The sequence below is a fragment of the Crinia signifera genome, chromosome 6, assembly GCF_055691185.1.
Source record: "Crinia signifera chromosome 6, ASM5569118v1, whole genome shotgun sequence".
Taxonomy (NCBI): Eukaryota; Metazoa; Chordata; class Amphibia; order Anura; family Myobatrachidae; genus Crinia; species Crinia signifera.
Window position 1 is genome coordinate 102,652,151 of NC_139222.1, and position 25,074 is coordinate 102,677,224.

At 44.9% G+C, this 25,074-nt stretch overlaps 1 protein-coding gene and 1 long non-coding RNA gene across 3 annotated transcripts in view; both read left to right on the forward strand.

The window, feature by feature from the left end:
• COX4I2 (cytochrome c oxidase subunit 4I2) overlaps nucleotides 1–24,867 on the forward strand; it is a 31,470-nt gene extending 6,603 nt beyond the window's left edge. The window contains exons 1-5 of one of the 2 annotated variants that reach the window (XM_083146608.1): nucleotides 18,405–18,559; nucleotides 19,606–19,702; nucleotides 22,937–23,095; nucleotides 24,401–24,532; nucleotides 24,615–24,867. In XM_083146608.1, the coding sequence (XP_083002734.1) occupies nucleotides 18,440–18,559; nucleotides 19,606–19,702; nucleotides 22,937–23,095; nucleotides 24,401–24,532; nucleotides 24,615–24,751 (645 nt within the window). In that variant the 5' untranslated portion in view covers nucleotides 18,405–18,439 and the 3' untranslated portion in view covers nucleotides 24,752–24,867. Of the gene's footprint in view, nucleotides 1–18,404; nucleotides 18,560–19,605; nucleotides 19,703–22,936; nucleotides 23,096–24,400; nucleotides 24,533–24,614 lie in introns of those variants that run through there. The other variant, XM_083146609.1, reaches the window with a different exon arrangement.
• On the forward strand, nucleotides 20,086–22,492 carry LOC146007882 (uncharacterized). Its single transcript, XR_014444415.1, has 2 exons — nucleotides 20,086–21,144; nucleotides 21,483–22,492. It is a non-coding gene; the product is annotated as an uncharacterized LOC146007882 (long non-coding RNA).
• Nucleotides 24,868–25,074: the final 207 nt, after the last annotated feature.

Here is a 25,074-nt window from a genome sequence, read left to right on the forward strand (position 1 = left end):
TAAATCTGTGCAACACGGTTTTGCCCAGGTGCAAAGTTGCCAGCGCTTTGCTTTATTTCCAACTTGGAATAAAGCTTTTGAATATCAAGCAGCCATCATCAGAATGTGCTTTATTAGCCAAGTATACTTGCATATACCAGGGCCGGATTAAACTTTCAGGGGGCCCGGGTCACTTTAGACAGGGTTCAAAAAGTTTAGTTAATAATAAGTGCATAAGAGTGCTTATACAATGAAATATCGCATGGGATCGCACGGCACCATACACACTGTGCAATGTAATATTTCATTGTATGGCCACCCATGCTATGAGATATGATGGGTGCTTCATTGTGGAAGCACCCATGCAATTTTTGGGGGTTTGTTTTTGCACACCCACACTATCCACGCCACCCTGAAGCGTGGCGGAACGCTTCCTCCCGACCTTTTCATACCCACACTATCCACGTCGGCCTGGAGTTGATTTTATATAGTGTGGCAAGCCACCAAGCCCGCGGGGCTCGCCACGCTTCGGACGCGGTGGCTTGCTCTGCTAGCCACACTATAAAATCAACTCCATGCAGACGTGGATAGTGGGGGTACGAAAAGGTCTGGAAAACGCGTTCCACCACCCCTCGTGGGGCTCGCCACGCTTCAGGGTGGGGGGCTTTAGGAACACATTCACATCAGCCATACATACATCTGACACCGTAAATTGGACGTGTTAACGTTAAACTGTGAATTTACTTTGTAATGATTTATAAATTAAAGATAATAAGTAATAACATATATGAACAATAAGAAAGATGATTACGAATAATAAGGATAATTCATCACATATATGAGTAATAATAAAAAGATAATGAACAATAATAAAAGACTAAAGAAGTATAAAAAGCAGTCACTGAGGGCACTGAAGTAGCCTTTGGCAGTAGAGTCAGGGCGTGAAGAATTCTTGCGAATGGATTGTCAGCTCCCAAACTCCACCACATGAATTCCTCTAAATATGATTCCAAGTGGTGTCTTGCGGTGCCTCTGCCTTTTTATTTCTCCATTTGCAGGCCCCCCACAGCCGCTCAATATTTTGGGTGTGGGCCCCAAAATTGAACCTGTGATTTACCCTGGAATGTGCATAGCCTGCCTGCTGCAGTTCCTGGATATTATACGCCCTTCAGCAGTCCAAATATATAACCGACCTGGGAGCGACATGAGCGTTTATAGCAGCCATCAGGGTAGTGGTGTCTCTCCTTTCAACAGCGGTCAGGAAGCAGGCCCCTGTCTCCCTGCATATACCACCAAATACCCATTGCTGGGGCAGCATCCTCCCAACATTGTAATAGAGCTTCACAAAGCTGTGAAGCAGGGCCGGATTAACAATGGGCCTGATGGAGCTACAGCTCCAGGCCCACTCTTCAAATAGGCCCATTTTGTAGCTGAGGGTCAGGGCTTTCCAACGAGCCCAGCCCCGTGTCACTAGCCCCCCGGGAACCAGAGATACCGCCAGGCAAACCTGGAACGTTGTCCCCATAGGATTACATGGGACCCGCTAATTCCGACCTCCACCCGGTTCCACCGGCTGTCAGTTCCCACTCCGGCGTTACAGAAGCTCAAGGTTGATCTCAGTCAAACCCAAATCGCTGGGCCTTCAATCTGATAACTGGTCCATATGGGTTCATTGGTTCTAGAGATATTGTGGGTAAACCAAAAAAAATTTTCATTTCTAAAATGTAATTTCATGGCTGTTCATGTTTGAGGTCAGAATTCTCTGGAACCAAACGGCCCAGTTTCACGGGACCAAAATCATTCGAAAGCCTACATTTAAATGGGTCAGTTGGTTCCGAAGATATAGCTGTTTGTTTAAAGGGGGCGGCGGTGGTTTTCTCTCCTCCCTCACACCAGAAAATGCAGGGATTAGGCTGGTGTAAAAGGGGCCAGTCCGAGAATGTCCTTGCATGATCCTGGGATCATATTCCCGGGTAAGTCCCTGCATTTTCTGGTGTGAAAGGGGTATTATTTCAAATAGCCGGGACATGCAGTGCTCTGAATACAGCCGGGCAGCCCCCTGCTCTCTGCCCGGCTGTCAATCAGTGCCAGATTAAGCCTTCGGGGGTCCCGGGGAACTTTAGAGAGGGGGATCCCCTTGCACTTGTCATTACTGGCCACAAATTGCATGAGAGAATATTATACTGTCAAAACACAGAGTAAAGACAGTATAAACTTGGTCAATGGGTAACTGCTTACTCTGTAGGACTGTAGGAGACCTCAGTGTCAGTGCCTCTGCTTAAAAACCCTCCCATGACTAGGCTGCTGCTGCTGTCCTCCATAGGCCTGAGAAGCATGTAATGAGCTCCACCAATCAGAGCTCAGCATAAACCTCTCAGCCTCTGCCTTCTTGTGCAAAGTGTCATGGGACTTGGTCAACTCCCAGTAATGCACTGCACACTTGTGCAGTCAGTGTGCCTTGGCTCCCGATGCTCAGCACCATTAATCAATGTCACATTGGCAGATAGGTGAAGCTGCAGCACTACCCCACTCCCATGCACAAAACCTGTAGCTAAAAAAAATAATAATAATGTTTTTGTTAAAAATACATGCCAACCACAGGGGACCCCTAGCTAGAGGGGGCCCATGGGTACTGACCCCTTTTGCCCCTGCTTTAATCTGGCCCTGCTGTCAATGGCAGTCATTTCTGCCCCATGGTGGCTGTCCCCCAGTTACCGTGAGCATGAATTCCCCCTTGGCAATGAGCATGTAATCCCACATGGCAATGAGCATTGAACCCCTGGCAATGAACATGTAGGTAAGCAACACTTATGTAGCATCATTTTTAATAGGCATTATGGTGTGTGGCTTAACATGTAATGGGCATTATGGTGTCAATTTTTAATGCACGCCAAATGCCCCTGTTTATGGAGCATATTGTGCATTATTGCTCAATCTGTTTGGTATAGTGCAGGCATGTCCAAACTATGGCCCTCCAGCTGTTGTGAAACTACAAGTCCCACCATGCATTTCCACAGTTTTGCTATTAGGGAATGCTAAAACTATGTCAAGGCATGCTGGGACGTGTAGTTTCACAGCAGGAGGGCCACTGTTTGGACATGCCTGGTATAGTGTGCATTTTGGCTCAATCCATGTGGCAAAATGTGAATTTTGCCTTAATCTGTGTGGCATAACGTGAATTTTGACTCAATCGGTGTGAATTTTGGCTCATTCCATATGTCATAATATGTAAGAGGCAAGTACAGTATAAGGGGGTTACTATTGTGTTACATGATTTGTATAAGGGGTATACGGTGTGGTAACTTTAGGTGATCACATAAAAGGTGCTGAAATGTTGTCTACCAAGTTTCGGCTTTCAGTATTTTTTTATGACTGGAGTGCCGTCTCACCCCGCAAGTATCTGAGGACATCGGCATTCTGCGGGTGTACCTTTGGAGGGCACCTGCCAATATATCTCCATGCATTTTTCTTATGCCAGCCCCCTGCCTTTTCCAGGCATATATAATTAGTTGAAAGCATTTACACAAATAAAGACACACCCATGAGCAGACCACCCAACCAGAACACTGGTCACGCCCCCCACATTATTGCGCATAATAGGCCCTTGATCATTTTCAGCTCCAGGCCCATTTAGACCTTAATCTGGCTCTGCAAAGAGGCTCTCATCTACCTCCACCACCATGCCAGGGCCTCCAATTTGTGTCTGTGGCTGGGACAAGAGATCCACGGTGCAGGCCTCCCTCATGAGGGTGTTATACTGCACTGTTGTCTTGATAGACATGTGCAGCTCCCTCTCGCAGTACTGCACACTCGTCAGCTCCTGTGCCCAAGAATAGACAAAACTGACCAGGGTCAGAAACGGTAACCGGCACCCGGGGAACCAGTGGTCCGCTCAAATGCTGACCTTCTTCTGGCAAGACTTAATGTGGCAGCGCCACGTCCCTTTCTTCAGAGATGGCCTTATCAGATGGCCGTTCACGCAAGTCTGCGTAACGGGCAGCAATTGCTTTTGCTGAAAAAACAGCACAGCCTCCTCCTCTGATGTATGCAGGGTGGACATTTGCTCACCTGCCATGCCTGCACCTTGCACGCCGGTTACTGTCACACAGAGAACTCTTAGAAGCATCCATCACTGTCAGCTAATCACCTCAGAGTGAGTGACCGGGAGCACTTACGCAAGTTCTGACTGACTACGCTATTTCTGTAGCTTACGCTTATTCATAAAGCATAGCTACGGTAACTGACAAACTTCTATCAGTACTCTATTCATATAAACTAGTGGGATTGCATCGAATGCCACTAAAATGGGACATGCGATTTCCTTCCGCAAGCGTACGTATGTTAATTGGGCACCCGGCTACTACATAAGTACCGATAGGCTTCTGGTGGGAATGGCCCTGTAGCGTCTGCCAGATGGCAGCAGGTTAAACAAGCCATGGCCAGGATGGAGTCGGTCCTCGACTATCTTTGTTGCCCGCTTTTTTGCTCTGGACAGGTACAGGTCCTATACAGAGGAACACCAACAGACTTCTTCCTAAAGTCCACTACCATCTCAACGGTTTTGAAAGGGTTGAGCTGTAGATGGATCAACTGTGACCAGTCGCCAGTACTATTAAATTGGTTATCCTGTGAGTACTCCAGCTCTTTCTGCCTACAAGGGGGTTAAGGCAGTGGGTGCGAGGGTCAGTGAGGGTCCCAGCCCCTGAACATGCTAAAAGCTGTCCTATATAAATATATAATATACAGTATATATCTCAAGTTTAGGGACTAGCTGTTAAAATTGTGACTGCTCTCCTCCTGAACCTGTTTCACAAATCTGTGGCTGAAATACATTGAATCCATGCAAACTATAACATTTGTCGCCATCTTCAGCTCAATACTGGTATTACTTGATATTAAATGTATGTACCTTTATGAGATGAATGTTGAACACATAAATACGGATGCCGATATCAGAATATAGCCAGCCAGTATCCTAATCAGAAAGTATGCGGCATACTTGCCTACTTTTGGAAACTAGTTTCAGGGAGATTATAGTTGGTGGTAGAATTTTGCAAAGTGCCTCATTGAGGGTGCATGTCATGCTCCTCCCAAAGGGCATGTCTAGCTCCATATATGGAGAGATTGTGAACGTGGCACCTAGAAGTGTGTGTTTGTGTGTACGGCTACATCTTAAAGGAATCTTTTAAAATGACATATCCAAATGTAGATGAGCCGCAAAGCAGTTGTTAAGAGTTACTATACTTGGTAAAGTGTAGGGAAATGGTGCTGATGATTCAATGTAACTATTGCTCATTTCATCCCCCCCCCCCACAAAAAAAAAAAAAGATGTAACCATAGACTGTGGACTAGCCTAGGTAAAATTAGGGAGATTGCTGCTCTTTTGTGCAGTCCTCTGCAGAATGCAGGAGGGTAGGCAGCTATGGTATGCGGGGCTAGCTAGCATGTGCCCAGGGAGGGGTTAGTGTTCGAGACCAGCAGGGAGGGTTGGGTCAGACCCTGGCTGGGATTCCCTCCAACTGGCCCTGCCCCCTCAAGTGTTGCTGATTGTCTCCCCTCTGGCCTGCTCCCAGAGAGGGTACCCTAAAAAGTAGGTAAGCCTCGTGTACCATAATGGGTAGAACTACTAGGATAACAGCTGCTCCCAGAAGTTTACTACTGCAGGCCTTTGTAGGCCCAGAATGCAGTTTTCACATCCTGGTATTTTATGGCCCTAGTCTCAATGTTGCTGTTTATTTAGACTGAAACTGTATCCAAACACTACACACAAGTGAATTGGAGCGGAATACTTTTTACTTGAGGCTTTTAAACCCTTTTCTCTCCATTATAGCTCATACCTGTCACATAGTAGAATATAAAAATACAAAATAAGCCTTCCAACAGCTTAAGGATTTTGACCAAATAAATGTCCTTACTAGAAATTGGGAAATGACCCAGTAAGCTGGCAGTAATGGTATGCTCTGCAGAAGTGAAAAGTTTTTTTTTTTTTTTTTTTAAATAAAGTTTTTTATTAAGGATTGAGCAAATTTACATTCTTACACTTTTTCAGCAAGGCATTGCGTTCGAAAAATATTTGACAAATAACATTGTTACACATACATAGATAGAATATATGTACATTATGACAATACAAAGTCGGGTGGACGCGGCCGAAAAGGCGCCTTCACTGAGCCGGAAGGTCTATTGGACTAGTCCCCATGAGGGCACGAGTTTCGTACCACTGAGTAGAGCGGAAACATTTATAAATCTGTGTTTTTAACTCATTGGACAGTGAATCGATAAAGCCTTCCCAGATTTGAAAAAATGCCTCTGTGCGCTCTTCTTTTTGGAGTGATGTTTCCACCCACTCCATATGGAATATGTAGAACAGTTTAGCCCTAAATAAAGACATGGAAGGGGGTTCTTTATGTATCCATTGGTGTAGAATACATTTGCGGGCCACGGCCGATATAATTAGCATCATCTTTTTGCTGTCACGTAGGATCGGCATCCCAGAGGGAAAGACGCCTAATATCCCCCACTCTGCTGACAATGGGAGGTGGCTAAGTAGGAATGTAGTGGAAAATCCCTGAACCTGTTTCCAGAAGCGTTTTATTGCTGGACAGTCCCACATTAAGTGTTGGAATGTTGCATTGGGGCTATCACATTTAGGGCAAGTGTCAGTATCAGAGATGCCCATAGCATAACGTCGGTGTGGAGAGAGGTATCCGTTGTGGTAAATGTTATAGAACATCTCTCTGTACATCGAGGCTGGCATGGTCTTCCAGGAATATTGAAAAGAGCGCATTAGGTGTTTTGAAGTGAGTTGGGGGAATGTGTGTAGCCATGTGGAAAAGCCTGTGCGAACTGCGGACAAATCTATCGGTACATGTATGGTCTGGTAGTAAGTGGATATTGCTTTTCTGCCAGATGTTGGTTCGGATAATAGTGTGTCCAAGTTGTTTTTGCGGTCTAAAGGTGATAAGTGCCTAAGCACTGCGCTAGCATAATGTTGGGCCTGGTATACAGCCAGGGCCTGTGAGGATGGGAGTTTGAATTTGTCTACTATAGTCTGCGCTGGCAACGGGGCGGTCGCCGTACTATCAACCAGAGCTCCCACGTGTGAAATACCCTTGGATTTCCATGAGAGGAATGGGTTCCCTGCCTGTCCGTCCTGGAAATCCGGGTTTCCAAGAAGTGGTAGAAACAGTGAATGGTGGCTATTTAGGTTGTGTTTGTGTCTTGTATGATGCCAGACGGTCCATGTCACCATCAATAAAGGATTTTGTTTAGTTGAGTCCGCGATCTCCGACTTGTGACAATGTAAAAAAGAGAGTAGATGTTGGTCAGGGAGAAATGATTGGTCAATGTCAGTGTTGGTGTGGTTCGCTGTGGTGTGGATCCAGTCCCGAATATATCTAAGTACCCCGGCCTGGTTATAGAGTTTTAGGTCTGGGAGATTAACTCCTCCGTTGGAAACGGGTTGTTGTAATTTTAGGTAACTGATTCTCGCTCGTTTGCTTTGCCAAATGAAGTTTCGGAATGTGGTGTTTATAAGTTTTACGTCAGAGACAGTTAAGAGGACCGGCAACATCTGGAGCGGGTACAGTTGTTTAGGGAACGTGATCATTTTTAGTAGGTGAATACGCCCCAGATATGAGAGCATAAGATGCTTCCAGTTGTCTAATTCCATCAGGGTTGGTTTTAATAATTTGGTGATGTTAAGGCTATAAAGGTCTTGGATACGTTTTGGGATATAGACCCCCAGGTATTTAATTGCACTCGGGGCCCACCGTATGTGACTGTCTGCTGCCCAACGGGGACGAGTCTGCGGACCCAGGTACAGTCCTTGGGACTTCTCCTGGTTTATAGAGAAACCCGACACCGTTCCATATTCCTCAATTTTACTAAGGATGGGACGGAGGGTGGTTTCGGGATGTGCAATGTACAGAAGCAAATCGTCTGCAAAGGCAATGGCTTTGGTTTCGTGTGAACCCATGAGAAGACCCTGGAAAGCAGGGCAGGATTGGAGAAGCCTTAGAAGGGGGTCTAGTGCGATACTAAATAGTAGCGGGGAAAGGGGGCACCCCTGTCGTGTCCCTCTGTGGATCGTGATAGGGTGGCCGCATCTCCCATTGATCAGCAGTGACGTGCTGGGGGAAGTATATAGATATCTAAACAATTGTATAAAGTCGGTTCCAAACGCGCGGATTGTTAGGATTTTTTGGAGATGTAGCCAGGAAACAGTATCAAATGCTTTCTCAGCGTCCAGGCTGAGGAGCATTGATGGTGGGGCCTTTTTGTCTAAGGAGGTCTTCAACACTGCGGCCAGGGCCGTGCGGACCCCCTTCACTGAATACCTATCGCGTGTGAATCCTAACTGGTTAGGGGTTAATATTGTGGGCAAGAGGAGATGTAGTCGGTTGGCCATAATTTTGGATAGAATTTTCAGGTCCTGGTTAAGAAGGGTGATTGGTCTATAAGAAGTTACCAGTTCTAAATCCTTGTCTGGTTTTGGAAGGAGTATGGTATGGGATTCTGTGAATCCCGGAAACGGTAACTGTTCGCGGTGGATTTTTCTAAACAAAAGTGTCAGTATGGGGACTATGTGTGGCTTTAACATTTTGTAATATTCCCCTGTAAAACCGTCCGGGCCCGGGGACTTTCCGTTGGGGAGTTGCGAGATTACGGTTGAGACCTCAATCTCTTCTATGTCCCTATCAAGACATGTTTGTTGTTCTTCCGTGAGTCTGGGCAGGTTGGCCTGTTCTAGTAACCGATCATGGAGGCGGTCATCTGTGGTAGGTGAGGTGTAGAGGGTGCTGAAGTAGGAGTGAAATTTAGATAGAATAGCTGTTGTCGTATGTTCCCTGTGTGTTGCGCCAAGGTCCCTGATGAGTTTGATATGGTGTTTACTTTTGTGCCCCCTGGTCATATTGGCCAGTAGTCGGCCAGCTTTGTTGCCCCACCTATAATAACGGTTGGACGTGAAGCTTACCTGTCTCTTAGCATCCGCCAATAGGAAGCTTTCCATTAGTTGGCGCTTTTGCTTGTAATCTAGGAAGGTGGCATCGGACGGGTGTCCCACATAGGTGTGATAGGCCTCCGATACAGAATTGTGCAAAGAGTTATATTTTTCTCTGTGTTCCCTGCGTTTTTTGGATTGGTAGGCCAGAATATGGCCCCTCAGGACAGCCTTTGAGGTAGCCCAGAATAAGGCAGGGTCTTCCCAATGTTCAAGGTTGTCATCTGTGTATTCTTGCCATCTGTTGTGTAAGAATTGAGTGAACTGCTCTGATTTGGATAACTAGGAGGGGAACCTCCAAAACCTAGTTATGGTTTCCGGGTTTGGTTTCTGAAGGGTCACTGAGATGGGGGCGTGGTCTGAAATTAAGATATCATGTATGTCTACTGTGAGAACTCTAGGAAACAGTGGGTTTGAGAGAAGTAGATAGTCTATTCTAGAGAATGAGTGGTGGACATGAGAATGAAAGGTGTATGTTTTGGCATTAGGGTTTAGGATTCTCCACGCATCGTGTAGGTTATGTGTAGTCTGAAGGAGATGGAGGCCCTTATCCCCTGTGGGAGAGTGAGGTAGGTGTTGGGACGACCTGTCCAGAAGTGTCCAGAAGTGTATCAGCCACACAATTAAAGTCCCCCCCTATTATCAGGTTATGAGTGGTGCGTTGTAGCAGCAGGTTCGAGAGAGCCTGGTAGAAGGTGTAATTTGGGGGCGACGGGGCGTACAGATTTAATAGGGTGTAAGGTGTGTCATGTATAAGCACATCCATCAGTAGAAACCTACCCTCTTCATCTTTTATGGTATCTACTATTGTGTACCGTAGGCGTTTGTGGAAAAGAATAGCTACCCCTCGTCTCTTAGAGCTGTAAGAGGCAGAGATACAGTCTCTTATCCAAGCGTCCCTTAGCGATATGTCCTGAGAGAGTGCCCAATGTGTCTCTTGTAGGAATACTATGTCAGGGGAAAAGCGCTTCAGATGGGTGGAAATCTTTTTGCGCTTGATCGGTGAGTTTAGGCCGTGCACATTCCATGAAACTATGTGGAGTGTGTCATTTGTAGTGATTGTGGCAGTGTTGTGTTGTGGTTGAGCCATTATCCTATACCTTGTTTCAGCTTAAGCTTAGCAGTAGGTAAAGCGAGTGTTGTGGTTGGTTCCCCAGCCCAGCCCCCGGGGAGCCAATCCAGAATCATCAGCTTAGTGTTCCAGCCGCGTCCACTCGCAGCATGGCACTGCAATGCAGACAATAATAAACATTTAAATAGTAAACAGTAGTAATTTGCACAATCGCTCCAATCCTTATCATTTTCAACATTTTCCAACAAGAAATACAAAGAACCTGGGGCTTCAAGCACCCAGGTAATTGGTCCAAAAACCATGAACATAAAAGTACATGAACATAACTTTACATTAAATCTTAATCTATAGTGATTAAACAGGGGTAAGAGTAGCAAGAGGAAGAGTAGTGGGTACGGGGGCATTGGCTCCCCCCTCTCTTTTCCCCTCCTCAAGAGCGCAACGTATCTCTCCTTTATAAAGGGGTTTGCCTCTGGGGTTAATCCCGGCCGGCCTGAAGTGGAGATCGTGGTGGAGAATTTTCGGCCAGTGCCAGCGATGACACAAAAGATCTCGCTGAGTGAGGGTCTTCAAAAAGATGGACTGTGCCATTTACGGTAACTTTTAGTTTTGCCGGGAATAGTAGTGCAAATTGGTAGTGGCGGTCGAATAGCATTTTGCATATTGGGGAGAATTCCCTACGTTTCTGAGAAACCAACGCCGAGAAGTCCTGAAATATCAGAATCTTCCGGCTGTCTACGGATACCGAGCCCGCCCTACGGTATGCACGGAGTATGGATTCCTTGTCTCTATAATTCAGGTACTTTGCTATGACCGGTCTGGGCCGATCTCCGGCCTGGGATCGCTCCGGGCCTAATCTGTGGGCCCTCTCTATGATGACTGTTCCCAAGGTTGTGAGGCCCAGGGCGTGGGTAAGGTCGGATTGAAGGTATTGCAGCAGAGTTTGGCCAGTGATTGATTCGGGAATACCCAGGAATCGCAAATTATTGCGGCGATTCCGGTTTTCTAGCTCGTCAATTTTGTCTGAAAGCGATTTTATTGTCGCTTCATGGCGGTCAACAGAGGATTGAACCGTCACCAATGTGTCGTCTTGGTCACTAACCCTCTGTTCAAGGGACGAGATACGTTTAGAATTTGTATCAAGTTGGGAGACCACTGAGGCCAATGCATTTTTTAATTCTAGAAATTGTTGATCCATGACTGGTTTAAGGACTAGAAGCATTTCTTGGGCCGCCTCTGTCGCTGAGGGGGCCGCCAGGGGGGTGGACGAGGATGGAGGCTGCAAAGCCAGTTGGGAAAAATGGGGGGTTGGCGGAGGTGTCACTGGTTTAGGAGGGGGGCTTTGGGAGGGAGTGGGGGTGGGCTGTGGGGCCTTTGCCCCCTGGGGTTTGCCTTTTGCCATGGTAGCAGAGGGGTAAGGTTCAAAAAACCTGTGCATAACCAATAGAGGTCAAGTTAAAAGGTGGGAGAGTGCTCTCCCGATTTCAGAGAGATACGTGATGCAATAAATTCAAAACATTGCTAAACCAGCATACATTGAAAAAAAAAAAAAAAAAAAAGGAGAAAGGTTACACGATAACATACAATGCAATAGGATATATAATCTCAACAAGTAGCGTATTTTTTAAGCAAGATATGACAACGATGCCTAGATGATCTCACAGATCCCACCTGGCATAAGTGGAGGGACAAGGCGATGAGAGCCCACAGTCACGGTCGTTCACAAGGGGACTAAGAGGCTGTGGCTGTATGGTGGGTCTTGAGTGAGGATAACAAGTGTTCTGTGAGGTGTCGACGGTTCGTGGCGCAGCCACTGAGGTTGGGTCTGTCCAGGGATTGGAGCCAATTTGTTCAAGGGATTACATCACCAGCGTCCATGGTGTGTCTTGAGACAGAAGAAGACGGCTCGCCAAGGATGCTGGAGAGGGCGTGCTCCTATGTATGGAGCAAGGTGTGGGAGTGGCTTATTATAAGCTCTGTCGGTGTGGGATAAGTTATTGTTCAATCCAGTGGGTCCAGGTGGGATGCCCGCGGTTGGCAGGCATGAGTTGTGGGTCGCTCAAGCAGTGGTGGGTGGAGGGCAATAGGCCAGGGAATGGAAGAGCTACCCTGCGGCAGCTTCTTGTGAGATGTTGGGATATGCCAGGGGCCACGCACCAGAGTCACAGCTACTGCGGTATAGGGGCAGGGTGGCCTCCAGAAAGGACACCTGTACGCCTTGTGGGAGGCGGTATCAATGTGCGTTTGGCCAGGTGTGGCGGGGTAGGGACCAATCGGAAAATAAATGAGTGAAGATTAAGGACAACCAGGAAAAAAAAAAAAAAAAAAAAAAGGGGGGGGGAGAGCCCAATTGAGGCAGGTAAAAGCAGTGGGGGCTGGGGAACTCCCCCTGCAATGAGCCTGCTGGGGCCCCAACACCCGGTCTTGTGTGAGAGCACAGAAGCTCTGGAGGGTCTGCTGGGTAGCAAAGTGTGCCAGGGGCCAAGCAGAAGGGTCACCCGGAGGCCCCGTGTCAGTGGGAGGCAGTTAGTCACTGTGAGGGTGCCCGGGTGTGGAGGGCTAAGGTCCAACAGGGGGGGGCTGGGAGAATAGTGACAGCTCCAATAGGGGCAAGTAGTTTCAGTGGGGGCTGGAGGGGTCTCCCGGGCAGTGAGCCAGCAGAGCCTGAGTACCTGATCTGGTGATGATGTCCTGGGATTGCGGAGGGCCCGCTAGGTGAGTGCAGGCAGGGACGTCAGCCAGCCTCAGACATCAGGGGGTCCCGGGAGCAGCGCGTGCCGATTCCTTCGTCTGTGCCGTCGCATGTGTTGATCTGTGGAGGCGGCTGTCAGCGCTGGGACATGCTGAGCGGCGATGAGTTGGTGGTGTGCGCGGCGGACAGCCGCTCCTAAGGATGCCTGGGGATCCGCTCCGCACAGCCGTGGATCTTATGCCCGCCGGAATGTATCTCCGCCTCAGCACGATGGGGAGTCTAGCGGGCGGGAGCCGCACATATCTCCACTGTCGCTCCGGATCAGGTGGGTCCGTGCCCGGCGGGGGGGTTCAGGAGGGCGGGTGTTCGGCCTCACGAAATCTCCAGGGAGGTCACGGGTGGCAGTCTCGGCTAGGCCTCCAATGGAAAATGGCGGCCGCGCCTTGTGCTCCACTCTTGTGGAGCTCAACTCCGGTGTCTGGGGGATGTGCGGGAGCCGGTCCCGGTGCGGGACTCTTGCCTGTACTTATCCCCAGCTGTTGGGGTGTCGTGGGGGGTGCACAGGGCCACAGGAGAGGCCACAGGTAACCCCTTGCAATCCACGGTCTGGGAGCTCAGATTAAAAGCGTCCTCCTCAGAGCCACGCCCACCGGAAGTCCAAAAGTTTTATTTTTAATACAACTTTATTATCTGGTTTCTGTTTGGCACAGAGGCAGAACTCAGGGAGGCAATGGAGTCATCTGCCGCCGGGCTCCTGCTCTCAAGGGGGCACATCTCCACCACTGCCAGTTTGAAACCAGTAATTGAAAACCATCAATATCGCTTCTGTGGCTGAGTTCTTAAAAGTGTGGTGTATGTATGTCAGACTATATATATATATATATATATATATATATATATATATATATATATATATATATATATATATATATATATATATATATATATATCTCTATCTATATATATATATATATATATATATATATATATATATATATATATATATCTCTATCTATATATATATATATATCTCTATCTATATATATATATATATATATATCTCTATCTATATATATATATATATATATATATATATATATCTCTATCTATCTATATATATATATATCTCTATCTATCTATATATATATATATATATATATATATATATATATATATATATATATATATATATATATATATATATATATATATATATATATATATATATATATATCTATATCAATTTTGAATAACATTGTGTGTGGGGGGGGGCACCAATATTAATCTTGCCTCCGGGCAACTGGGACAAACTTATGCCACTGGTTTGGCAGATGCACTGGTACTTGCAAGGCTTCATGCGATTAATATATTTGTGAAATAGCTGCGGTTCCCAAACTGGGTACCATGAGTTGGGCGTGCAGGACCAAATTAATGATGGTCCATGTAATGGGCAAAGCCACTGTTGGTTATAAGGTATGTAGACTAATACGCAACCTGTCCATCAACCCCCCCCCCCCCCCCTTAAAATTCCTCAAACTCTTGGCCTTGGGCTTTGAGGGAAAAAATGCTGAAACAATAGGGTACTATATCTGAGATGCATATGTCTAATCAGCAGGATACCATTATGCCGGAAGAGCTGTGCCATAGCCCACTCATACAAAAGCGACAAATACAAATCCTCTGTAAGGGCTACAGATTAATTTGAAATGAGCAAGTGTGTGTGACACCTGATGTATCTGGGAGCTAGCTGCAGGGACATCCGTTATTGCTGTCAGGGCCGCCGAGAGGTATGCCGGGCCAAAGTAAAATTTTGGAGGTTTGGCCACCTCCTGCTATTAGGCCCACGCCTCCATGAAAAAACACATTCATGTTGATGGGGGAGTGTTATTGTCACCCCCCCCCCTCAGCAGAAGCACACACCTACAGCATGTGCTGTGCTGACAGCAGGCTCAGCATGAGTGTCTCATGCTGAGCCTGCTGTTAGCACAGCACATACTGTAGGTAGGTGTGCGCTGCTGCTGCCTGTGATGGATGGGGGATGGTCAGACTGGGGCCCCTCCAGCAGGCCCGGGTAATTAGTGCCGCCCCCCCCCCCCTCCTCTTGGCGGCCCTGATTGTTGACACTGTCCTTGCAAGTTACTCTGCATCCCATGCACAAATCAAAGATTCAGTGCTGTCCCACTTCACTGAAATGAGCTCCCTCACTTGGGGAACCATTTAAGAAGGAATGCATATACATTGTGATCTGGAGCTGACTATTACCATTTGGGATCGCATTGTAATATCTAGAAAGGAGCCCCTACCTGTAAATGTGCCCATAGAAACCTATGGGGGATGCGGCAGCCAGGTGGGCAGAATGGATCACAGTAGTGGATTTCTACATTCGGGTATACTTAATATTTGTGTCTAGCTCACTACCCACTGCCTCATGCCTTGGCCATTCCTGCCATGCTCACTTCCTGCCGTCAGACCACCTTACATGTCACCAGCCTCTTCTCTTCCATCTAGTTTGTAAGCTTGAAGGAGGGCCGTGCTCCAACCTCATGTTATCACCGCTCCTTCTCTTGCACTTCAAATTAGAACTCTCACCTACTCGGAGACAGTCTATACCTGCATTTCCTCACATAAAACAGGTTCTCTTTTAATGGCTATCTGCCCCTAGCAGTATGCACACAACGCCTTTCTCTTCCTTACATCTCAGACCATAGCTACCAATCGGCATGACCATTGTCGTACACAATACAGCTGTTTTTAGTTTTCCAGTTATTGTAATGTTAAGTTCTGTGTAACCTGTTTTCTGAGGTGTCACATGTATAGTGCTATGAACCAATTGTGGCACATTATAAATAAAATGTCATCACAGCAGAGCTAATTTCATAAAACCTAAATGCAGGCTGTTCATCGTGCCTGTGCTGCGATTAATAAAGTCCCCTATGTTCTGAATATTATTAATTTTTTTTTTTTTTTTTAAATAAAGGAAAGTGACGACCCAGAGTAAGGAAACCAATGCAAATTATTAACAAAACACTTCAATATCAAACCCTGACCTCACAAGTCACCAACAATACAGGTCTTTAAGGCTGCACTACCAGTTAGCCTGGAGCATGAATTGTTCTCCATTTAAATTAGTGCCTGAATGTGGTTTTGGCTGCAGGCTCTGTTTACAGGCTTGAATCGACCCGTGCAACACAATCCTTTCTCTACAATGTGACACAGCAATGAGTCTCGACCTCTTTCTCTTATACAGAGTAATATAGCAATAAAGCAATAACCTCTTACAATGGTTTAAACATAATTTCCTACTTTTTCTTGAGTAGGCATCTCCGAGTGTGAAAGGAACACCTGTAAGTGTGGCATTATGGTGGATTTGCAGTTTTACTCGGTACGATCTACTTGTTGCCAAAGGCAATGGGGCAAATGTATTAAGGGCCTAATTCAGGTTGGTTTGCAAAATCCTTCATTAATGGGCAAAACCATGTGCACTGCAGGTGGGGCATATGTAACATGTGCAGAGAGAGAGTTAGATTTGGGTGGGGTGTGTTCAAACTGAAATCTATATTGCAGTGTAAAAATAAAGCCGCCAGTATTTACTCTGCACAGATACAAAAGAATACCCAAATGTAACTCTGCCCCACCTGCAGTGCACATGGTTTTGGCCGTTGAATTTTGCATTTGCAAACCAACCTGAATCACCCCCTAAGTGTGAAGTGATAATGCAGCAGCCAATCAGCTCCTATCTGTCCGCTGTGTTAGTTTTCCACTGTTAACACCATTTAATCACTCCACCAGGCCTAATACATCTGACACATTTCAGGGCTTGTTAAGGTCTTGTTTTACACTTTGATGTGGTGCTACATACATGGTGATGGGGAAACCTTACCTGAAAATGCATGTAGCCGTAAGGAACATTGTGGCAGATGCACAAAGCCTGGTAGAGTGATAGTGGAAGGTAACACAACAGCCAATCAATGATGTTTGAAAAATAAACGGTGGTGATTAGCTGATGGGGCTGGCACACAACCTCCCTGCAACATATAAACTAAATAAGAAGTTCCCAAACGCAGTCCTTTAGCCACCTAACCATCCATGTTTTAAGTATATCCATGGCTCAGCACAGATGGTTAAATCAAAATTACTGAGGTCACCTATGGCCAAGCATGGATCTAGTTAAAAACATGGACTGTTGTGATGCCGTTTGGAAGCCATTGCAGTAAAGGAAAGACCAGTTGACTACTGTATGTTAGTGTGGAGGTTTGGTGATAGAGCAGTGAAGTAGGTACTAGTGTATTAGTACGGTGCCCACTATATAATATCAACTCCACTCCGACATGGATAGTGGGGGTATGAAAAGGTCGGAGGACGCGTACTGCCGCCCCTCGCGGGCTCGCCACGCTTCGGGTTGGCGTTGATAGTGGGAGTGCATTTAACATTGTAAGCACCCATTAGGGTGCTTATACAATTAAAAATCTTATATGGGGGCCAATTAACATTGAAAGCAACCATTAGTGTGCTTATACAATTTAAAATCTCATCTCATTGTATGCAATATACAATTTAAAATTGTATAAGGATCGGGTCCCATTGCATCTCATTGCATACCATATTAAGCCTTATGGTATGCGATGGGCGCCGTGATAATACACAAGTACCGTGAAGTATCTTGGCCTTATCTTCCTGGAAGCTAATAAACCTCACTCATGCCCTGATCATTTCCTTCTTTGATTACTGTAACATGCGTTCTCCAGCCTTCATAAATATTACCGCACCCTCTTGTGTGTCTTTAACTCTACCGCCAAACTCCTTTTTGCTCTTTGGCCTTTAACACATCTGTCAGGCCTCATATTTCCTTAACTAAAACTTCTCAACTTCACTACTACTACTTTTTACTACATCTCCAAGCCTGATGTCCAAACAACCTCCTTCAATGCTCTACTAATCACCACAATGCACATTCAGAAATTTCCCAGGCTGCTCTCCAGCGATGGACTTCCAAGATGTCAAGAACACTTTCATGCAGCTTACCAGGCTTCAAACATGTCCTTTATTTAAACTCCTTTTCCCATGTACCTTACTGACTGTAAGCTCCTGAGCAGGATTTGTTTCCCCTTAGTCTTCACAATAATATATGCTCACTGTTATTATGTATCTGACTTTATAGATGTCCTGTATGATATTAGATATAGATTTATATATAGATGTGTATGTATGTATGTATGTATGTATGTATGTGTGTGTGTGTGTATATGTATATATATATATATATATTCTGAGCATTTCTGCTTTGAGTGTATATTATTGCACCAACATGATATGCAACTGTAAAGCCAGGATTGTGTCACACTAAATTGTCTAATAGAGCTTGTACTTTTCCATGGACATTAAAAGCACTGTTTCATGTAAAATGAACCAATTAGTTACACAAATGAATGAATTAGATCATGACTGAATGCAGAGTGAATTTACTTAACAGTCTAGAGCTCGCCATCTCATCTGAATATACAAATTCTCCAATTAACCTTTTTGTTCGGAGAACATTGGTAGAATTCGGGAACACTGAGCAAATTGGGACGAAGACTGTGAATCTGACTATAGAACGGCTTTGTGTGAGCAGGAGAGCATGAAATCACAAGTGAGAAAGTGGTCTTAACGTGCACGAACATCCAACTCTGATTTCCTGCAACTAGCAGGTTAAATGGGGTGGATTAAGACGTCCTTTGCTCTCTCTATCCCAGAATGCCCTGCGTCTGGCTGTGCTCCCAGATATTCAGTCTTTCTCCATTTTACAAACTGTGCAGCTCGGATCTCTGTTACTGTGAGTACTCTGGTGTAAGGCCTAGGGGCTTCTGCTTGCTGATCTTTAAATGTGGGGTGAAGATGGACCATTATCTGTATGTGGGGTGGAGGGTTTGGATGAGCTTAGTGTGACATCTGCAGCACTGTTTAAGACCCTCTGCTCAGTTCCTCTGTGGTCTGCTGGTTACACAAATGGCCTTCTGTTTCTGTGCTGCAAAACCTTTTCTTCCTATAATCTCTGCCAAAGGAGAGGCCCCAAAGCGATAAACTTGCTACGTCACAATGCTCCCTACAACATTTTTTTTTGTCTACACGAGACAGTATTGTCAACCTTTTATGCAATACCGAAGAGAAAGTTGTTGCATACAATATCTAATGTGACAATAGGTATGTATCCCCATTATAGAAGACTTGCATAAAATGCAAATACATAAGGGAAGAAAGTAATGCCTCAGGGAGCTTAGTGTGACTGACTAAGTTTGCAAAAATTAGACTATTAAAATTGCTCAAAATATAGAACTTTTATCGTTTAACATACAGAGGTTAAGCAAGACATGCTGTCCTTTCTCTGCTCCCAGAGGTCATAGCAACACATTTACGAACAGGTGGCAACTGTTCCGCACAGTGCATACACAGCGCCACTCTCTGGCAGAGTTCGGTCTTCTGGCACACAAGCTGCCTGCATTACTTAGTCCCAAACTCACTAGTAAATTGGGACAACCACTTTGTTATAGACCAGATTCAAAGGCGTAACTACCATAGGTGCAAGGGGTGCAGCTGCTATGGGGCCCAGAGCTGAAGGGGGCCCATCTTTCCTGTCTAAGTAATATGTTTTACATACATTTATCACCATCAGTTGCTAAATAGGGGGCCCTTACAAACTTTTACTATGGGGCCCACGAATATGTAGTTACGCCCCTGACCAGATTGTGAAAATGTAGCTATATATATATATATATATATATATAACAAAATTTCTCGTAATTATGTGCCATTGCCTTAGGTGTTCAATTATTTCAGTATGACTTGTGTAATACACTGAGCAATTTTTTTTTTTTTTTTTAGATGTTATCAGTTCTCACTCAAAGGTCGCCACTCTTGGCTAAAATAAGGATTCTGGGAGCAGTTAGCGCCAGAGCAGCCCACAGCCATGGGGACCACGGTAGGTAATCAAATGATATTGATAACTCACAGCTTATGATTTATAAGACTGAACTAGAGGAGGATAACAGATTAAAGAACACTGAATGACATCATGGTCCTTTGTAGCTAGGCTCTGGTAGGGAGGATTAGGAGTGAGAAGAGTGTAATTTGAAATTACATACAGGATGAAGGTAATCTGTAAATAAAACAAATGGGGTATAGAAGGTACAAACGGAGATGCTTGTAGGAAGATACAGGAAGTGAGCACACTGAGGGGTAGATGTAACAAGCAGTGATGAGGGAGGAGTGATAAAGAGCCTGGTACTTTATCCCTGGCCAATCAGCTTCTGACTGTTCAGTTACCGTTGGGAACCGATTGGCCGGTAATAAAGTACCAGACACTTTATCACTTCTCCTCCCTTATCACTGCTTCATATGTCTACCTCTGAGTGTCATAGTAGTGAGGGAAGGAGGACCTTGTACAAAGTTAGTGTAACCTGTGTCATAAGTGTTTTTTTTTTTTAAACCTGAAACCACCTACTACCGCATGTGTAGTAAGAAATTGCATCTCACGGTGTTGGTATCCTGTGCTTTAAGCCCTTGCTCCTACTGCGAGGCTGGATAGGGTAATGGAGAGTAAACTTTGCTTAGGGTCACGTATGACTGTATGCCAATTGGGCCACATGTGCAGAGTGTGCTACACTCTCCTAGATGTGTTTTTTTTTTTTTGGCCAGTACCTGTTATGGCAGTTGTAGGCCTGGTTTAAAGGTCAGGAAACGGTTTCATAGCATATTTGAGGGTAGCACAACACAGTGGTAAAGATCAGTGTTGGTAACCTTAAGTTATTTTGCGTATCCATGAATTGCCCAATACATGTAACAGCAATGTGTGCAATTATGGACCTTACTCTGTAGAACTGACATGTTGGTTTCCTAAGAGTACAGTTCAAGCTAGGTCATTTTGAAGCTAGGTCATTTTGTACTTCTGTAAAGGTATAAACACTCAGCCTAAATAAAGATAGTTATATTCATATAGTGTTCAGAGACCCCCCCACAGTAGGTCCCCCTAATGGTTCACAATTAGGTGGTGTGTTAATGCCGAAGTAAACTGTAGTCTGACTGATCAGCCCTCACTTCTGTGCTGCACTGTAGCTTATGAGTAGTCTTACTTGGCTATTATATGTACTGGGACAGGTGTAAACCCTGCAGGATAATGGAATACCCCTCATAATGTTGAAGTTTGAGGGTTCTTTGTATTTCTAGGAAGGTATACATTTCCTATAACACACTGGATGAAGTTGGGTACGCACCCTATTTGACGGCCCGATCACCTAATATCTGGTCATCGGGCTGACTACAATAGAGGTTTATGTAGAAGTGTTTAGCCAATAGACTACTGACAATGTTCCTGCAACAGTCTGGTTAGGATGTCCCACACACAAGGGACACACAATGAATTAGGTCAGTGGTTCCCAAACGTTTTGAATCATGGCACCCTAAAGTATCAGAATATTTTTCACGGCACCCCTAGGCCAAAAGTTGGTTACTAATTTCAGGAAAAATATTAAATTAGTTGTGATTTAAATGTTTTCCTTAGGTCCACTTATGTGGTGAGAAACATGATTCACTTCTGTTTACCCACATATTCTTAATTGGAAGCAACAAGCACTGATTTTGCCTATTTCATTGGCCATAAATAACTTGGAATTGGTTCTGGGCCACCAACCTGAGGCACCCCTGCAAGTGCTCCAAGGCACCCCAGGGAGCCTAGGCACACAGTTTGGGAACCACTGAATTAGGTGAAAGACCTGCAATAAATTGACTTGGCACTGAATTACACAGCTGAAAACAGGGGGGGTCAGAGAGAATGAAAGTTAGAAAATGAAGGGGAAGAAGACAAGTGACTCTATATAAGAGTGTAGACAGAAAATATGAGGTAAATGATGCAATGCGACTAGATTCTACAACAATGAGTGAGGGGAGTATAATGCAGAAGACCATTGTTCAGGAGGGTATCTGGTGTGTACAGGGACTAAACTCAACATTTTAACCTAGTGTAAAAGGTTGACATTGAAACCATATGGATTAGGCTGCAGGGGGACAGTTAGGCTTAAATGACCTAAAACAATCTTGTGTGGTGAACCTCCACCTGAAGCACATCCTGCCAGCAGAGGAACCATCTGAGGCAACCAGCTGGTGTGCACTGCGTAGGTCACTGCTGGCAGGGTGTGCAACCTGTGGAGGTATAATAAATTACAGGGATAGCACATTGGGGCAGATGTTTGAAGCCTGGGGGAAGAGAGAAGTGGAAGAGGAAATCGCCAGGCAATCAACTGTTTCGAAAATGACAGTTGGGAGTTGGTTTGGCTGGTGCGTAATCTCCTTGCACTTTAACTTCACTAGGCTTAATACATATGCCCCAATGTGATGTAGGAATACATTGTTGTGGTGGAAAAAAAAAAAAAAAGAGAACACCATTTGCAGGGGACCACGAAAGGGGAGTCCTTATTTTGATAGTCATAAATGCCTTAGTCTCATGGGAGCAGAACAGCTATGAGAAAGTGGGGAGCACAGTCAAGTACACATAGGGGCAGATTTATTAAGCTTGGAGAAGAGAGAAACTGGAGATAAGGCAAAAGGAGATAAAGTGCCAGCCAATGAACTGTTTGAAAATGACAGTTGGGAGTTGATTGGCTGGTGCTTTATCTCCAGTTTATCTCTTCTCCAAAGGGTCTAGTGTCCAAACCTATACTGATTAAATAAGGTTATAAAAACATTATTCCATCCTGAATACTACCCCACCCAGCAACCCCCCCCCCCACAGCGAAAGGTGTCAATCAAATCTAACAAATGTAAGTAGTAGTTCAAAGTTCTTAACATAGCTCAGATATAAAACCCCAATAACATTTGTTTATAGTTTGACTCATGCAATAAAATCAATTGGGAAGCCGGGGAATTCCATGGTTTGGTTTAGAAGTGTTTGCCAAGTGGAAGGAGATCAAAGGCTTAAATGATCAATAAAGTAGATGGGATTAACTATGAAATATGGCACGGGCTTAAACCATAAGATAGCAGGTTCCTGATTTACAAGTTATTGAATGTCAGACTATTGCATTGCTAGCTGAGCCAACCAGTAGTGAACCAAATATGAAGACTGCTGTTATAAAGCGCATAACACACTGGTTTAACAGAGTCCCCCCCCCCCCCTTTTTTTTTTCCCCTTTCTCTCTCTTTCCACCTCCTCTTTGGACAGATGCCGTACCATATTACACAAAGCCAGTATATTATGACCATCGTACCCTGCCTTTGCCAGAGGTTCCATATCGCGAAGACCTGAGCTCACAAGATGCAGCTCTGAAGGAAAAAGAGAAGGGGCCTTGGAAGCAGCTGAGTCTAGAAGACAAGATTACACGTAATGTACAGTGTGTACAGGGCGAGATGTTCTATTTCCTAATCAACGGATCATATTGCTCTATTTAGAATAGAAGAGCAATAACCTGATCCAATTCAATAAACAAGCTTTTATCTTGTGTTCTGGTACAGTAGTTCCACAAACAGTTAATTTTATTCAGTGGTAACTGATATCTGTGTATGAGATGGAAGGGACCAACTCGGCAACACTCTAGTGGTCTAAAAAGAGAACTGCCTGTATGGCTAGTTTCAGGTGATGGGTGACAAATGTTGAAGTGCAATAGAACTGCTACTTTTTTTTTTAAAGATGTGGGGAGATGGAACCAGCCAATCCGCTCCTGCTGTGCTACAGACTACTTGCAAAATGCCGGGAGCTGATTGGTAGTTTCTCTCCTTAAGGCTTAGTACAGCGTGTGTCCACTGAAAGCATGCTAAGAAACCCATACTTTAGTCTAGCAGACTGCATGTATTTTTTCTTAGGCCCAACTTGGACATAGTTATAGCTGACCTTAGTAATAAGCTTACATGGGAGTGGTGTCCCAGTTAAGGAAATATCTGCCCCTATCTTGTATTACCTAATTTTCACCCTTCCTATGAGGTTTCTCCCTAGAGATCAGGGATGTGTGGTGAGGTAAATGTCTGAGGGGCAGATTTATTAAGCTTGGAGAAGAGATAAACTGGAGATAAAGTGGAGAAAAGGTAAAAGGAGATAAAGCACCAGCCAATCAGCTGTGTTTGAAAAAGACAGTTGGGAGTTGATTGGCTGGTGTTTTATCTCCAGTTTATCTATTCTCCAAGCTTAATATATTTGCCCCCGAGTCCCTAGCTAGTACCAAAGCCAGATTTACACACCATATGAGCCCAAGATTTTATGTGGGAATTATAAACCGGAGCAGCCATATCTACTGCTGAAAATGTGGGGCAGTTTTCAGATATGTGCAGAAAAGGTAGTCAGGTGAGGCACTGCCTCACCTGCCATAGACTCTTACTCTAGAGTTTTGGCTATAAAATACTACAATTTTAACATTCTTTGTGTATTCCATATAATTTATATCTTCAAAACTCCAGCATATACGGGAGTATGCCAGGAAAGGTTCTGCCTCACCCCACTGGTAGAGTGCATTCAGATTATGGTGCTAATGATTTGTTGTTGTGGTAATGAAATTGTTTAGGACAGGAAAGTACCTATAAATACTGAAGATATTACTTCCATGTTGGCATCTTATAACTCCCCCACCCCTACACACAGGGTAGCAGCAGGGAAGGTCACTGTAGCACTCAATCCTAGTTCTCCTGTCTCCTACAGTTTACCACATGAAGTTTAATCAGACATATGCAGATATGAATAAGCCATCAAATGAGTGGAAGACCGTGTTTGGGGCTGTGTTCTTCTTCTTTGGTATCACAGGACTCATTGTGTGGTGGCAGAAGTTACATGGTGAGTGGTAAAGTGGTTCTCTACCTCTGTATACAAGAACTGAAAGAAATGGCATAAAACTAACACTCTTCTATTTATGTAGTGTTCCCACCTATCCCACACACGCTGCAAGATGACTGGAAAGCCATGCAGGTTCGCAGAATGTTGGACATGCATGTGGGGCCTATTGAGGGCTTTTCTTCAAAATGGGATTATGAGAAGAATGATTGGAAGAAATAATGGAAACCAGAGAGAAGAGCTAGCACATCCGTCCCTACCATCTGCATGTGAAACCAGTGTGTCAATGTACTAGTTCACGAGCAGGCCACAATAAAACTGTCAGTGACTCAACTTTACATAGGTGTGAACGTGTCCTGACGCTACATCCAATCGGCACAATCTTGCACCTGTACATATCCCATATACTTTCCACATGTAAAAGCAGCATGGCAACAAGTATAATATGAGATAAGCATTTTTGCAAGCAGCTCTAGACACATTTTTAATGTTGACTGTTAGTGTCCATAGGGTGGATAAACCAATGTTAAAGGCTGAACAACCAA